General features: G+C 36.3%; 1 protein-coding gene across 1 annotated transcript in view; it reads left to right on the forward strand.

Moving 5' to 3' along the window:
* Nucleotides 1-15,183, forward strand: part of Cnst (consortin, connexin sorting protein) — an 84,433-nt gene extending 69,250 nt beyond the window's left edge. The window contains exons 10-11 of the mRNA XM_005005605.4: nt 4,266-4,401; nt 6,628-15,183. Of these exons, the coding sequence (XP_005005662.3) occupies nt 4,266-4,401; nt 6,628-6,833 (342 nt within the window). The 3' untranslated portion in view covers nt 6,834-15,183. The remainder of the gene's footprint in view (nt 1-4,265; nt 4,402-6,627) is intronic.
* Nucleotides 15,184-15,253: the final 70 nt, after the last annotated feature.

The following is a 15,253-nucleotide window of genomic DNA, read 5'->3' on the forward strand; positions in this document are numbered from 1 at the left end:
ATCAGTGAGCAGAGACCTTTACTTGTTTTTCATTTTATTTTTTATTTTTTGGCATTGCTGGGGATGGAATTTAAGGCCTTCCTTGTGCAAGTGAAGTACATGCTCCACTGCTGAGCTATATCCATACTTTTTTTTTTTTTTTTTTAGTTAAGAGTCCTAGGGGTAGATCTAATGGTACTTCTGTGGTGAAATTGTTGGCAGTTAAGATGTTTATAATAACTTATATGATATATAAGTTTTAATTTTCAAGCATGTGTTCTTATTCAGAATTTATGTTTATTGGGGCTGGGGATTTAGCTCAGCAGCATATGCACCTGCCTTGTAAGCAGGCAGTCGTGAGTTCGATCTCCGGTACCGATAAAAAGAAAAAAGACAAAAAAAGAATTTATGTTTATTTAGCCTGTATCTCTAAACACTATTTAGTGTCTATTTTCTTTTTATTCCTGTGAGGAGGCACTTGTAATAGCAGTGTGTTCTGAATATTTTCTTTGTCATGTTAGGGATTATTGCAATCCCAGTAGAATTGCAGGATAATTTTGGTTATATAATCAGTTCATTCTGAAAATGCTTTTAAAGATGGTTTGATGTTTGAGAAGAAGTACAAGGAAAACTATTTGCAAATATAGAGGTCTAAGCCAGATTGGGTTTTTAAGAGTGTCAGCACTAACAATTAAGTTAATGTTCTCTTTTGTCTTCAATAGAAAGACCTGATCTATTTTCTTTGGGTATGAGACCAATTTGTTAATTGAATAAGGAAATTAAATTTTGTTTTAAAACTACATTTTTGAGATTTAAGACTTTTTCATCTTTTTTAGTGTTCATCAGGCCCTTGCTTCAATCCCTAACACCAAAAAATAGTTAGTTGGCTAATTAGAAATTTATTTATTTATTTATTTATTTTGGTACTGGGGATTGAACCCAAGGCCTTGATATTGAACTATAGGTTCAGAGTGCTAAGCCCCCATACCCAGCTGAAATTTTTCATCTTTTGATACTGACCTTATGGTAATGAGTGCATACACAGGGCCTTTAAAGAATACTTTGAAGCAGATACAGCCAGTTGCTCAATCCATTTAGAAACCCTTAGCTTCTTTTAGTGATACCCTAGTAACCAAGACTGACTAGGACCTCTTTTTGGCTTATTTGCTGTTTGGCCATGGATCAAGGCAAACCCCATCCACTGTCTTTTCTTGCTCTTCTTATCTGAGTGTCCTCATTGGTAAGTAGAACTTTCGTGTTAAGGGTAGGTCCAAACCTCTGTTCTAAACTCTTGCAGAAAAAAGGACAGATCCTATGTGTCACACCTCCCCCTTGGCTGGTGTCTCCTGTCCCTCCCCTTTGTCCCATTGTCTTTTACTCTCCATCCACTGGCCATAGGACCAAAAGGTACTTACAAAAGAAAGACGAATCTAAAAAAAATTCTCTAAGTAAAGGTGACAGAGGCTACTGGAAAAAAAGCATCATCCTTTGACTTCAGACACTGGGGCAGACTTTCTTGAAGCAAAAAAAAAAATTTTTTTTTTTTTTGTCTTTTTCTTTTTTATCCGTACCAGGGATCAAACTCAGGACTGCCTGCTTGCAAGGCAGGCGCTTATACCACTGAGCTAAACCCTCAGCCCCCGAAGCAAAAGATTTTGAAGGAGGGATAAAAGACTGAATTTTATCCAAGAATTAAGGCATGAGAGGGTATCAAAACAACATGTTGATCCCTTTCATACAACTGTAATTTCTCATACTCTGTCTCTTTGTATCCCCCTTCCAAAAGTTGTCCAAGCTTATTGGACAATAGTAAATAAGATGGAGTAAATAAATAAAAAAGATGGAGTCACCTGATAAGGTTCATGTTCTTTGGTAGTGTACCTTTCAGAGCCAAACACACCTCTCAGGCTGAGCAGGAGCCAAGGTAGGGACCAATCAGCTGCTGGGCTGAGGCCAGCATGAGCCCCAGGTGGCACATTCTATGCCTTCCCAGGGGACTTCAGGAGCTTTCTCTCTACATCCATTTATTTGCAATTGTAATGTCGTTTGCAGTGTTCTTAAATTTATAGACTCAAAATTCATGTCACAAAGATTAGTAATAATGCCACTTTGGGGCTCCTTCTTAGAACTGTTCTTACAAGTCCCCTCTTGCCCCAGATTAAAACAGCACCTTAAACTTGACACAGTGGCATACACCTGTAGTCCCGGTTACTCGGAAGACCAAAGCAGGAGGATCACAAGTTTAAGTCCAGCCCTGGCACCTTAGCAAGATCCTGGCTCGAAAAGTAAAAAAAGTCTAAGCATTTAGCTTAGTGGCAGAGCCCCACTGGGTCTGATCCTTACTATTATAAAACAAACAATCCCCTCCCCCCAACTTTAGAATTACCTGGGCTGGAGGGTGTAGCTCAGTGGGAAACTACTTGCCTAGTGTATACAAAAGTCTAGGGTCAAACCTTAGCAGTGAAAAAAAGCCAAAAAATAAAAACCTTCCGTGATTACTGGGTCCCAGCTACCCTGTGGAGGCTGAGGTGGAAGAATTGCTTGAGTCTTGGAATTTAGGACCAACATGAACAACATAGTCAAATCTCATTTCAGACAAACAAAACAAAAACTCCTGTGGTAGGTGAACTCATTGCTAGTAGTACATTAATTTATGGAGAAAATAGTGAATCTATGGGCCCCTTCTCCTTTCTAACATTTAGTAAAAATAGAACTTAAATGATATATTTTTAGTAGTAGTGATATATTCATTAAAATTACATTCTGTTTTCTATCTTTTTGCTTTTTAGAAGTTTATTGGGTTTTTGTTCCGTTTCAGTTCCTGCAAGCTGCTTGTAAAATCATGCAAAGGGTTGTATAAAGGAGTTTTTAATGTTGCTTTCTAGACAGAGATTTGAAAGACTATTCCTTTACATATTTATACTTGCCATTTTACTGTAATTAAAGTACTTGAGTTTTCTCAGAACAAGGATATCTGAAATACGTGTTTTCTATAAAAAGAATAAATTGCTGGCTATTGATTCTTTTTATTTGTTTTTCAGATAATGGTTTCTGTAGATGCATGTGCAGAGAAGCCAAGTAGCAGACTATCTGGAATTATTTGGTCCTAAAAGCCCTGAGTTACAAAAAGAACTAATAGAATCTGTGATATTTATACACAGCACATTGTCAGAGATTGCTGACTGAAACTGTAAAGTCACATTAAGTGTTTTATGCCATTGATCAGATAAATGACATGACAGGCAGTCTTCAGTTTAGAGTGATCAGTGCAGGCAAGTCACTGTCATCCACAGTGCTGGACCCACAATGCCCATCTGTGTCATCACCTCTAGCTTGAAGTCAGCAGGCCACTCACAAGTCACCTTCTGTAAATGAGCCTGCGAGGTAGGACCCCTCTGTAAGACCTCCTGCTTCCAAGCCTGGCCCTGTTGACTGATTCTCTTCTCTTCTTTTCCCCACCTTGGAGTCATTTAGCTTCTAAATGGAAAAGGTTTTTGTTTTTGCTTTTAAATAAGAAGTAGGGAATTGGCAGGGAAAGTGGCCCAAGTAAAATCTAGAAGGAAAGATAGAGAGGACTAGCAGTGGGGGGCTGAAGAGGTGTAGGTGTTAGACAACGGTCTTCCAGAAAGGGCCAAATAGTAAATATATTAGGCTTCATGGTCTGTTGTAATTACTCATTTCCACCATTCTAGCCCCAGAGCCAGCCTGCGTGGTGTGTAAATGAATGGCTTGGCTTGTGTCCAGTTAAATTTTATTTATAAAAATAAACCCAACACTAATAAGTAAGAGAAGCTGCAAGTGATAATTTTACAAATAACTTAAGGAAAGTTCAACCACAAAGCAAGGTAGTTAAGGGAAGTTTTCTGGTGCCCTGTTCATACTACCCGTCCTAGATCAGGTTAGGGGTCAGAAAAAGAAGTTAGGGGTTTAAACTGTATTTGTCAGTCGCCTCTATGGAAGAAAAAGCTTTATTCTATTAGATTGTAACGACTGTGGTTTTTTTGTTTATTTGAAAATGAAGAAGAATAAAAATGATACTGAATTTAGAAACAAGAATTTCAAAACAAAATAGGGGATTAACAATGGTTAATATATTGTGTATTGTTATTCTCAAAGTAATTGCTCATATCACAAGATATAGGCATGGAAAATGATTGTGATTTTTTTATAAAAATGGGGTACACTAATAAGATTTAAGTTCTCAGTTGAATTAGCCTTTTTTGCTAATAAAGTAGCATTGGAATGTCCCACGTAATGTAACAGCTGGTTCTTATGATTTCTGACAGGTTGTTCCCACTGAAGGACTGGTGTCTATATTAAAGAAGAGGAGTGATTCTGTAGGAGATCATCCTGCCCAAATGCAGCAGAAACCATCTAAGCGAAGAGTGAGATTCCAAGAAATAGATGATAATTTGGATCAAGGTAATCAACTCAGCCCTCTTCCTAACAGATTGCTAAACAAATTCCTAAGTACTCTGGGAGGCTGAGGCTATGATAGGATTATTTGTTGACACTATTTGTTAAAGAACATATGAATTTAGTTGCTTTCTCATTGCAAAAAGAAACAAAGTCAAGTGTCATCTTAAATTATTTTGAAGCATTTTTGAACTGCAAGTATATCCTGTTCAGTGGTTTCTTTTTTGCTCTATTTTTAAATATAAATATAAATCACAGAGTCATATGAGCATCTAGTTGCATTTGTGTAAAAGTCCTAAAATCATATATGTTTGATCTAGAAGAATACAAACCAACTTTAAGAGTATTTACCTCTGGAATGGGAGAATTAGATTCTTAGATAGTTTTGTGCTTGGATTTTTACAAGGAGACTTATTACATGTATTACTGTAAAAGCTTCTTAAAGTATTTAGTATAGATTAGGTTTTTAAAATTTTTTATTTTTTACTTTATTGGTACATTTTAAATATACATAATGATCACATTCATCATAGAGAATTTAGACCTGTACATGATATATCTTCTTTTTTTTCCCATTTCCCTTCTCTCCATTTAACCCCTTTTCCTGTGGTTAAGAAGCTTTGATTAAGTTTTATATGCTAATCACAAAAGAATTCAAAGGTAATAAAAGATATAAATCCTAGGGCTGGGGATTTAGCTCAGTGGCATAAGCGCCTGCCTTGTAAGTGTGTGGTCATGAGTTCGATCTCCAGTACTGATAAAAAAAAATAATAATAAAATAAAAACAAAAGATATAAATCCCACAGCTCTTTCATTCTCTTTCCTTGAGTATTGGGTAAAGTTTGTATTCTTTTAAGATGTGTTCCGTGTATGTGTGTGCATATCTTTATGTATACACAATGAGGCATAAACATGTCTTATCTTTTAAAACACAAATTCCTTATACTATTAGATAACTTCTTTTAAAAATATGATCATGAATCATGTATATCTTTCTGAGATAACATATTAAATATACCTTATTCTGTTAAATAATTGTATAGTGTTCCATTATATGTGTTCCATAATCAAACTATTCCACTATCATTGGATTAACTGGATTAACAAATGTTCTGGCTTGCATCTGTTTGTCTCAGTGTTGCATTCAGTTAACACTACACTTCATGCTCTGAATTGTCAGTCTGGAGAATAAATTCATTTAAAAGTTTGATAGGTATTTCCAGGTTACCTTACTAAAAACACATCTTCCTTGTGCTGCTGATCATAGAACTAGTTTGCCTTTCTAAAGTATTGTTTATTTTTCTTTAATTATGAATGATCATTGAAATTTCCAACCAAAGAACAGTTATTTTACTCAGTATAGAAAGACTGATGTGGATGGATATTTTTATAAAAACAAATCTAGCTTGGTGGTGTAGTGCCTGTCTGGCAAACACACAGTCCTGTGTTTGATTCACAGTACCAAACAAAAACAAAAACAAAAAAGCCTACCTGAAGTATTAAGCAAAATAAAAAGGAATTGGTGCGCTAGCCAGTATCTTGCTATTGCACTGAATAAAAATAGTGGCTATATTGCTGGATGCATATGAGATCTAACACCAAGGGTGTTTTGTTTTATTTTGTTTTGTTTTGTTTTTGGTACTAGGATTCAAACCCATGACCTCACACTTGCCAGGCAGATACTGTGCCGCTGAGCTATATCCCTAGCCCGTCCAAGGACATTTTTATTCTTGAATATAAAATTTACTTTATTGGGCCAGGGATGTAGCTCAGTTGCATTAGCACTTGCCTAGCAAGTGTGAGGTCATGAGTTCAATCCCCAGTACCAAAAAAAGAAAAAAAAATTTAAAATTGACTTTACTTAAGGAAGTCCCATGTTGTGAACTCCTAAAACACTATGATAGTGATGCTATAATGGTATTCTAAAATAACTGTGAGCATCTTAGAGGAATACTGCCGTTTTCCTGTTTCTCATGGAAGTGATATGCATTGTACACATGAGCTAGTTTTAATTTCGGCATTCACAAGCTTCCCTGGTATGAATCTTCGTGGTAACCTATCTGCAGATTTTTATTGACTCATTGACTGCACATGTTCCCTGGCTATCTCCTGACCTCAAGGGCTAACATTATAAGCTCTTCATTACCATTAAATCAATCAACAAGAAGACAGCATGTACTCGCATTTCCATTTTGATGCAGATCTAACCATACTCTGTTCTCATGTTTGCAGATGAAGTTGGAGGTAGCTCCTGTATTTTACTGATCCTGCTGTGCATAGCAACAGTTTTCCTTAGTATTGGAGGAACTGCGTTGTACTGCACTTTTGGGGACATGGAGTCACCTGTTTGTACAGACTTTGCAGCCAACGTGGACTTCTATTACACAAAGTTCCTGCAGGGAATGGCAGAACTGAAACACTGGATCTACCTCTCCTAGCAGCATTCTAGAAGACAGGCGTGTTGGTAGTGAGAATGAAAGATGTGAAACTTTCCCAACTGCTTTCATTTTAAGAGTTCTAAAACATTCCCCTTTCCCCCTAGCAAGGACCCAAGGACATCAGAAATAGCCACTTTTTAAGTGGCAACCCAGAGGAACCTTGTGAGAATAATTCACATAATGAGGCAAATATTGATCTAAGCATTGTGAACCGAGGGAGTGATCTTTGGGGAGCAAACATATTCATCTCCTCCTCATTGCTTCCTACTGTAAAAAAGTACACTGAGAGGAATATGCAGGGCAGTGTTGGAACAACACTTACTTTTCACTACTTCGTCAAGCTGAAAGTGAAAGGATGTTTGTGGTTTACATCTCTTGGTTCTTTGGCATTGCTTCCAGCCATCATGCAATAAGTTTGTAATCAAAAACAGTTACCTTATAATTTCAATGTTATTTTTAGTCAACCTTGAGAGCTATGTGATTTAGGCTTTTATTATTTCCAGTTTCTGTTCTACATTTCTGTCTGTGTGAGTGTTTCGAGCAATTATCCAAATATTCAATATAAAATAACAAAGATTATCTTTATTCTTTTAACTTGATTATGATGTGCAGGCACAAATCTTTGAAGAAGGCTTAATCGTGGAATACATGAACTATAGAATTGCTGGCCCTGAAATGAAAAACTGTGACAGATGTATGGCATTTAACTCTCTTGGGTAGTGGGAAATTAACCACAGGCCTGAGGCAAGGTTAAGGAGTTCTCCCGGAGTCTCAGCCGACGCTGCCATGGTGGATTCAGTGCTTTCTGAAATGCTGAGTGCTGAACTCAGCGCAGCACACCCTTCTGACCGCCTCTTATGCTCTAACAATCTAAAAACCAGAAGATGACTATAAATAAGATGTAATTTCTGCCATAAATGTTTTAATTCTGGTCTTATGTAAAGTAAACCAGTACTTTGGCAAGTGAAAGTAAATTATCGCATATAATTCAGTATTAGCAGATCATGCTTTCAGAGTTTTAAATGTGCATTCATATCATGGGCTTGATTTAGACTATATTGTGGGGTCATTAAGCAAAAATTCAACCATTCCTTAAGTAGGCAAATGTCTCGGTTTTGTTTAAATCTGTCAGGTGGCCTTTCCTTATTTAAGGTACAGTAATCTAACATTTGGGAAGCCTTGCTTTGACTTTTTTATATTATAGACTGCGTTAAAGAAGAAAACATGAATTATAGTTTTTTAGCAAGTGATTCTTATTTCCTGTTTTTCTTTTATTGAAAGAAAAAGGCAGATGTTGATTTCTAGTTGTTACTGGCTGGTACAGTACTTCCCTTTGTGTTTTTGCTTATTTATTTAGATTGTATAAAGTTTAAAGGGCTTTTTGTACAAGTTGAAAGTGTATTGCTGAGCATGTATTTGGTTGTCCCAATGCTAGATATTTAATTATGTACGTAGTGTTTTGATTTTCTATAATTTCAGCTAAGTGTGTTTTTAGGCTTGTTTTTAAATTGATGTTTCATTTTCACCTATAATACTGTTTGACAGGTCTCTATCATGTTACCATAAACTGTAATATTTTCAATGGTTATAGATCAAAGATATTTATTTAGAAGTATACAAGATAATGAAATTTAGAGTCCTTATACTTAAGACTGATTTTATTAGAAGATTATTTTAATGTTCTATTGTAAATTTTAAGAATTTATACTCAAACTGTAAAATATGTAATATGCCCTCAGTACCATCTTCAGTGGTTCTATAAATGACTTTGCAAGTTCTCCTATGAGGGGCCTCCTCATTATAGACAGACTGTTTTGTGTTTTGCCCTTTTAATTTCTAGTTGCAAGAATTAGGTGGTCCTGTGTTCTGCCAATTTTATGTCAAGAAGTTAAAAATTTCCCTCCTGTTTACTGTCAGTCATGTATAATCCCTGGTGTGACGTTTACCTATATTACCACCTAGCCAGTTTTTCTGAAAACTCAAGATTTCCTGGGAAGCTTCACATTGGAGTGAAAGAATTGAGGTAGCAGCTTGCTAATTAGGGGCCCAGCTGTTCCTCAGAGATACCATGGGTGAACAGACACTTCCAAGGACAGTGATGGGAGCTCAGAAGCATAGTGAAACCTTGACTTAAAGTAGGCATGAAATCTCACTACACAAATTAGGGCAAGCTTTAAAAATGTAATAGTTCTTTATTGCATGAATCGGAGTAATTCTACCTGGTGATGAAAGGATTGTTATCTCATCCATAAAAATAATTCTTCCAGTCTTACCAAAATATAATTTCTTCTTACTTGAAAGTACTGACAACTATTTGTAACTAATCTTCCTTAAGACCTGTATTTGAGGGTATCAAATCAAACTTGTAATTTAAAATGTATACCGACAAACTGTCTCAGAGACTTTATTGAGAAAAATTGCTTCAAAGCAAAAATACTTCCAGGAGTTGTTCAGACTCACAAGCAGATAGCCATCTATTTAGGGACTCTAATAGGTCCCTAAGTAAAAGCTCCCTTCCTTCTAAAATTCCTCCCCCATCTGCCTGTCCTAGTGGCTGAATTCACTAAAAATACATACTTGGGCCAGGGATTTAGCTCAGTGGCATAAACGTCTGCCTTGAAAGCGTGAGGTGGTGAGTTTGATTCCCGAACTAAAAATAAACATAAAAATACATTCTTTTACACTGGAAAATCAAAACCCTCTGGGAGGTTTACTTTCTCAAGCTGTGAATTTGTGTAATAGATGTGCAGAGAATTTGAAGGTGGGCCTGTTTTTCAAGGCAGATGTGAGTTTAATCTTGCTGGAATGGCAGGAGGATGCAGAGTGAGAGTAGCAGGGATGAAGTGGTAGAAAGGGTTAAGAAAAAAGAGAAGGTAGAAAAGAGCAAAGGAATCCTTTAGCTTTAAACCTTTTTGCTAAACCTAGCCTGTGACATAATACTCTCCACACAAAGAGAAGCTGAATATTTATCTTTCTAACAACATGAACTATATAATTCTGTTCATTTATTTGAACTCAATCTTTAATAACTCATATTTGAATAATACTTTATGCAGTGTTTTAATATTTATTCATTTAATGTCTAGCAAAGTGAAGATATACCCCTCAAGTCCAAGTCTGATAACTCCCAAGCCCATTACACTTTTTATCCAACATTTAGCCATCATCTTCAAAAAGGATAAAAATGAGGCTGAGGCAGGACAATCGCTTGAGCCCAAAAATTTGAGAATAACCTGGGCAACATAGCAAAAAAGCATGTGAACAATAGCAGCGTATCTAAAAAGAAAGAAAGAATAAACATGAATCTAGGATTTGTGGCACAAATTCTAGTGTCATCTGCTATCTTAATAACATTTAAGGTAAGCATTTATAGAGTCTCACGTACTGACTTCCAAAAGCAACAGTGAATTAAGATATTCCTTGTGGAATTCTGATGCTACTTAATCTCCTCAGGTTTAGGCTACTGAAAACAAGGTGCAGCAATGTGTGGTCATCTCTTTTCTCTGATCAAAAAAGAGTTACTCAGGAACCCAGCCTTGTGTCTGTCACCCTGAGGTTAGTGCAGAGCCATGAGCTACAATGTTTGTCACTGTCTGTACCTTCACAGACACTGGAATACCTGCAGTGCCTGCAGGACCGAGGCTGCAGAACACTGGGCATGCTACCACAATGAAGAGTTAGCATCTGGTAAGGGAAATGTATTTGCAAACAGGGAACAAAAAGAAGAAACCAAAGAACGCGTTGCTCACATCAATGGAAGCTCACGCTCATTTCTTCCAAGCATGTGTTCTCTACTGTTAGGAGTAAGAGTAAAGTTCTATCTCAGTCACCTGCACAGCAACACTAGGAAAGTTGACAAAAGTCTTAGAGCCAAAGCTCTGGTAGTTAGTACTTTTCATTTCTAGTTAGTACTTGCAGCGTTAATAGCTGGGAGGTTTCTCAGCAGTGGAGATTTGTCTTTGTGAGAGTCTTCTTCAAAACTGAAAGTCTGAATTGCCCTGAAGTGAAAAATTTCTAACCAAATGCCAGTCCATGATGGCTACACCAGTAAGTGCCAGTCATTTAAGACTTAATACCCATGCTACCTACAAAATACTCTTCAAAAGGGTGACTACTGTTCTTTTTATGAAGAACTGGCTCTGGTACCAAAATAGTAAGACAATCAGTATCACTAATGAACGTAGACTCAAAATTCCTTGAGGGCTGCAGATGTAGCTCAATGGTAGAATGCTTGCCTGGGATGCGTGAGGCCCACAGTTTGGTGCCAGATACACACAGATTTTTTTAAAACCTAGACACAATAATTCTTTAAATAGTACATCAATTCTAAAACTACATATGAAAGACTGTCATTATGAAATGAGATTTATCCCAGGAATATTATAATATTCAAAATTCACTCTAATTATTTTAACAAAACAATCTTTATGCTCATATCAATTTAATGTTCCTTTCATATTAAAAACTCAGCAAATGAAATAAAATGATCTTTCTTGATAAAGGCATTTATAAGAAACTTACAGCTGAATAGTAAATATTTAATGAAAAAAGACCAAGTGATTGTCTTGGTCAGGAAAAAGGCAAGGAGCATTTTTATTCAAAATACTGGAAGTCTTATAGCAGAAGAAAGGGATTCCAACTAGAAATAAAACTTCCTAGTGACAAAATTATTTATAAAGAGAATCCAAAGATGTTTATAAAATATAACTAGAATTAAGTCAGTTTAGCAAGATTATAGGATGCAAGATCAATATACAAAATTTCAGTTTTTCTGCAGATAATTAATAGGCTATTTGGAGGTGAAATAAATTTATAAGAAACATTTGAAGCAGTAGTTTTAGGTAGAAAAACATGAAATACCTGTGAACAAGTTTAGTAAAATCGGTACTAAAACCTGTATGCTGAAATTAAGACATTGCTGAAAGAAACAAAAGATAACGTAAATAAATGAAAAAAATGTATTTTCTGTTCACGAAGTGGGAGATTATTTTTAAGGACATCAGTTTTCCCCAAGTCAATTCATAAATCTTACACAATTACAAACAAAATTCCAACAATTTTCAGAAATTATTTAATTTTAAAATATGGCGGAGATGCAAGTGACTTGAAGATAGCCAATGAAGTTGTAAGAACAAAACTGGACGGTTTGTGTTTCCTGTTTGGAAGATGTAATGCTACAGTAATCAAACTAGGATCAAGCTGATCCAGAAACAGAACTGCATGTGTACATTCAAATGACCTGTAAAGGAGCCAGGCAATTCAATGGGGGGAAGAGAAGTCTCAGCAAATAATGCTGCAAAAAAACTGCAGGTCCAGTTGAGAAGCCAATGAAGACAGACTTCTACTTCACACATAACAAACAAAAATTGGAAACAAATGGATTTAAGTGTAAAACTAAAACAAAATATAGGCGAAAATCTTTGTGACCTTTGGGTAAACAATTATTTCTTAGGCTACAAAAGGAAACCATAAAAAGAAAAAATATCAATAAACTAGACTATTTAAACATGCCTTCTAAAGGACATGCAAAATGGGAAATGAAAAAGCAAATTAACAACTAGGAGACAGTATTTACAATAGATTTATATGGAAAAGACCCATATCCAGCATATGTAGAGATTGCATAAGTAGAATACATGAATAGCCAATGAGCACAGAAAAATATGCTGAGTCACTAACAAGGTGGAAATTAATAAGCTACTGATAACAGGCCCACTAGAATGACTGAAAGCACTGACATTAACCCAGAAATGCCAGGGTAGTTCAGCATAAGAAAATCAGTGTACTAGTAGGATGATGGGGGAGAAACCACATGATTATGTTAATGGATGTAGAAAAGAGCATGACAAAAACTCAAAACTTTATGCTTACATCATGCTAGCAACAAAAGAGTACTTCTTTAACATGGCAAAATGTACTTAAGAAAAACAGCTAATGGGGAAAGATTGAATGTTTTCTCCCTTAGGCAAAGAGATGAAGGATACTCATTATTTACTGTTCATTGTTCTACTGGAGGTTCTAATTAGAGAAATCAGAGGACAAAAGACAAACTAGATTGGAAAAGAGGTAAAACTTCACAGAAAACAAGTTGTTATATATGAAAACACTGGAATAATCCACATTAAAACTATTGGACCTAGCAAACAAACTCAGCAGAAATTTTAAAGCCAATACAAAAATTCAGTTTCTATACACCAGCAATACAGAATGTAAAAATGAAATAAAGTCCTTTCTAGCTCTGTATAGTGGCATGTGCCTGTAATCCCAGCTCCTTGGGGCTGGTGCAGGAGCATTATAAGTTTAAGGCTAGCCTGGGCAAGTTAGCAAGATCTTGTCTCAAACTGTGAAGATTTTTTTAAAGGCTAGGGATAGAGCTCATTATTTGCTAAAGTGTTTGCCTGGCCTGGTAGTTTAATCCCCATTACCACCACCAAAAAAGCAAAACCTAAATAAATGGAAAATGGGTCCATGTTCATGTATAGAAGACAGTATCATTAAGATGTCAAAACTATCCCAAGCAACCTAGATACTCTCCACCAAAATTGTAGACACTGTTGCTTTGTGATTGTTTTGAGGTGTCAGCTGTCCAGTTTCTTTGGCATTTCAGAGGCAACCAAGTAGCCAAAGCAGTCTTGGAAAAGAAAAGCAAAGTTGGAAAGCCCATACTTCCCAATTTTAAAACTTACTATAGTACTACAGCAATCAAATCAATATGATACTAGCATAAGGACAAAGGATACGATAGGATAGAATAGGATTCAAGATGCAGGGGGATAAAAATCTTTGCCCAAGTTATTTTTGACAAGGGTGCCAGGTCCAACTCAGTGGGGGAAAGAATACTGCCCTCAACAGATGGTGCTGAGTCAACAGGCTTTCCACATGCAGATGAATGAAGCTGATCCCCTGCTTCACACAACATACTAAAATTCAAAATGAGTCAGCCACTCAGATGAGTCCATAAAACTAAAGAAAGTCTCCGTATCTTAATTTGTCAATATATGCTGAGAGTTTAATGTTTAGAATACATAAAGACTCAAAAACTAAGACTCAAAACTCTTCTAAGACTCAAAAACTCATTTTAAAAATGGGCAAAACAATGAAACATTTCTGCAAGAAGACATACAAATGGACAATAAATAAATACACAAAACAGTATAAAGCTCAGTGGTGCAAGCACCTCCCTGGCAAGTGCAAGGTTCTGAGTTTGGTTCCTAGTACCAAAAAAAGAAAAAAACCTTAACATCATCCATTGGTCACTAGGGAAATATATCAAAACTACAATAAGATGAATGAAATGGTTTATGTCACAACATGGATAAATCATGAAAACTATGCTAAGTGAAATCAGATACAAAAGAACAAATGTATGATTCCAAATTATGAAATATCTAAGGAAAACTTAGAAGAAGTAAATGAGGTTGTAGGGTATGGGTAAAATAGATTATTGCTTACTTGTTTCAATGTTTTTAGGGGGGTGAAAAGTTTAGAAATGGTTGCACAACACTGCTTAAAGCCACTGAATTGTATACTTACAGATGGTTAAGGCGAGTGTGGTAGCACATAGCTGTAATGCGAGTACTTGGAGAGGCTGAGGGAGGAAATGACAGGTTCAAGTGCTTTCTGGGCAATTTAGAGAGATACTACCTCAAAAGAAAATAAGGGGACTGGGTATATAGCACAATAGTATGGTACCCCTGCATTCAGTCCTCAGTACTATAAAAAAGTTTAATTTCTTAGATTACATATGCATTTTAACACACTACCAAATGCTGATGAGGATGCAAAACAAATTGTCATCCACAGTTAGTGTAGGAATATGAAGTAGTACAATGTTTGGAAAAGAGCTCGGCTGTTTCTTGTTTATATGAATATACCAACTACGCCTGACTCAGCAACTCCACACCAAGGTTTCTTAGGGAATGGAAAATGGGTCCACACAAAAACACTTACACAAACGACAATGGTAGCCTCATCTGTGACAGCCAAGGATGGAGACACTGCCATGACCACCACCAATATGAAGGAAAACTTCAGTCATAAAAAAGAGCAAATGATACACAAATGACATCAATGAGTCTCAGAATAATTATTCTAGGTGAAAGATGATGGAAACAGAGTACGTACTGCTTATTTCTATTTGAAGTTTTAGAAAATGCCCCTTATCTATAGTGACAAACAAGCCAGATGTTCCCTGAGGAATGGATGGCAAGGGGCACATGACAACTTTTGGGACTGATGAAAACATGTGGCCTGAGTGTGCTGTTAATGTCACACGTCTGTGCATCTTGCAAAACACTCAATGAAAGCCATTATGTACATATACCTCAATAAAGTTGTTTTTTAAAAAAGATTGTTCAGTCTGCAGCATTGTGGCATCTCAAGATACTACGAGGGGCCACAAAACCCCTCCTGACCTTCAG

The sequence above is a fragment of the Cavia porcellus genome, unplaced genomic scaffold, assembly GCF_034190915.1.
Source record: "Cavia porcellus strain 051 isolate PalLab524CR breed Dunkin Hartley unplaced genomic scaffold, mCavPor4.1 scaffold_26, whole genome shotgun sequence".
In the NCBI taxonomy this organism is placed as follows: Eukaryota; Metazoa; Chordata; class Mammalia; order Rodentia; family Caviidae; genus Cavia; species Cavia porcellus.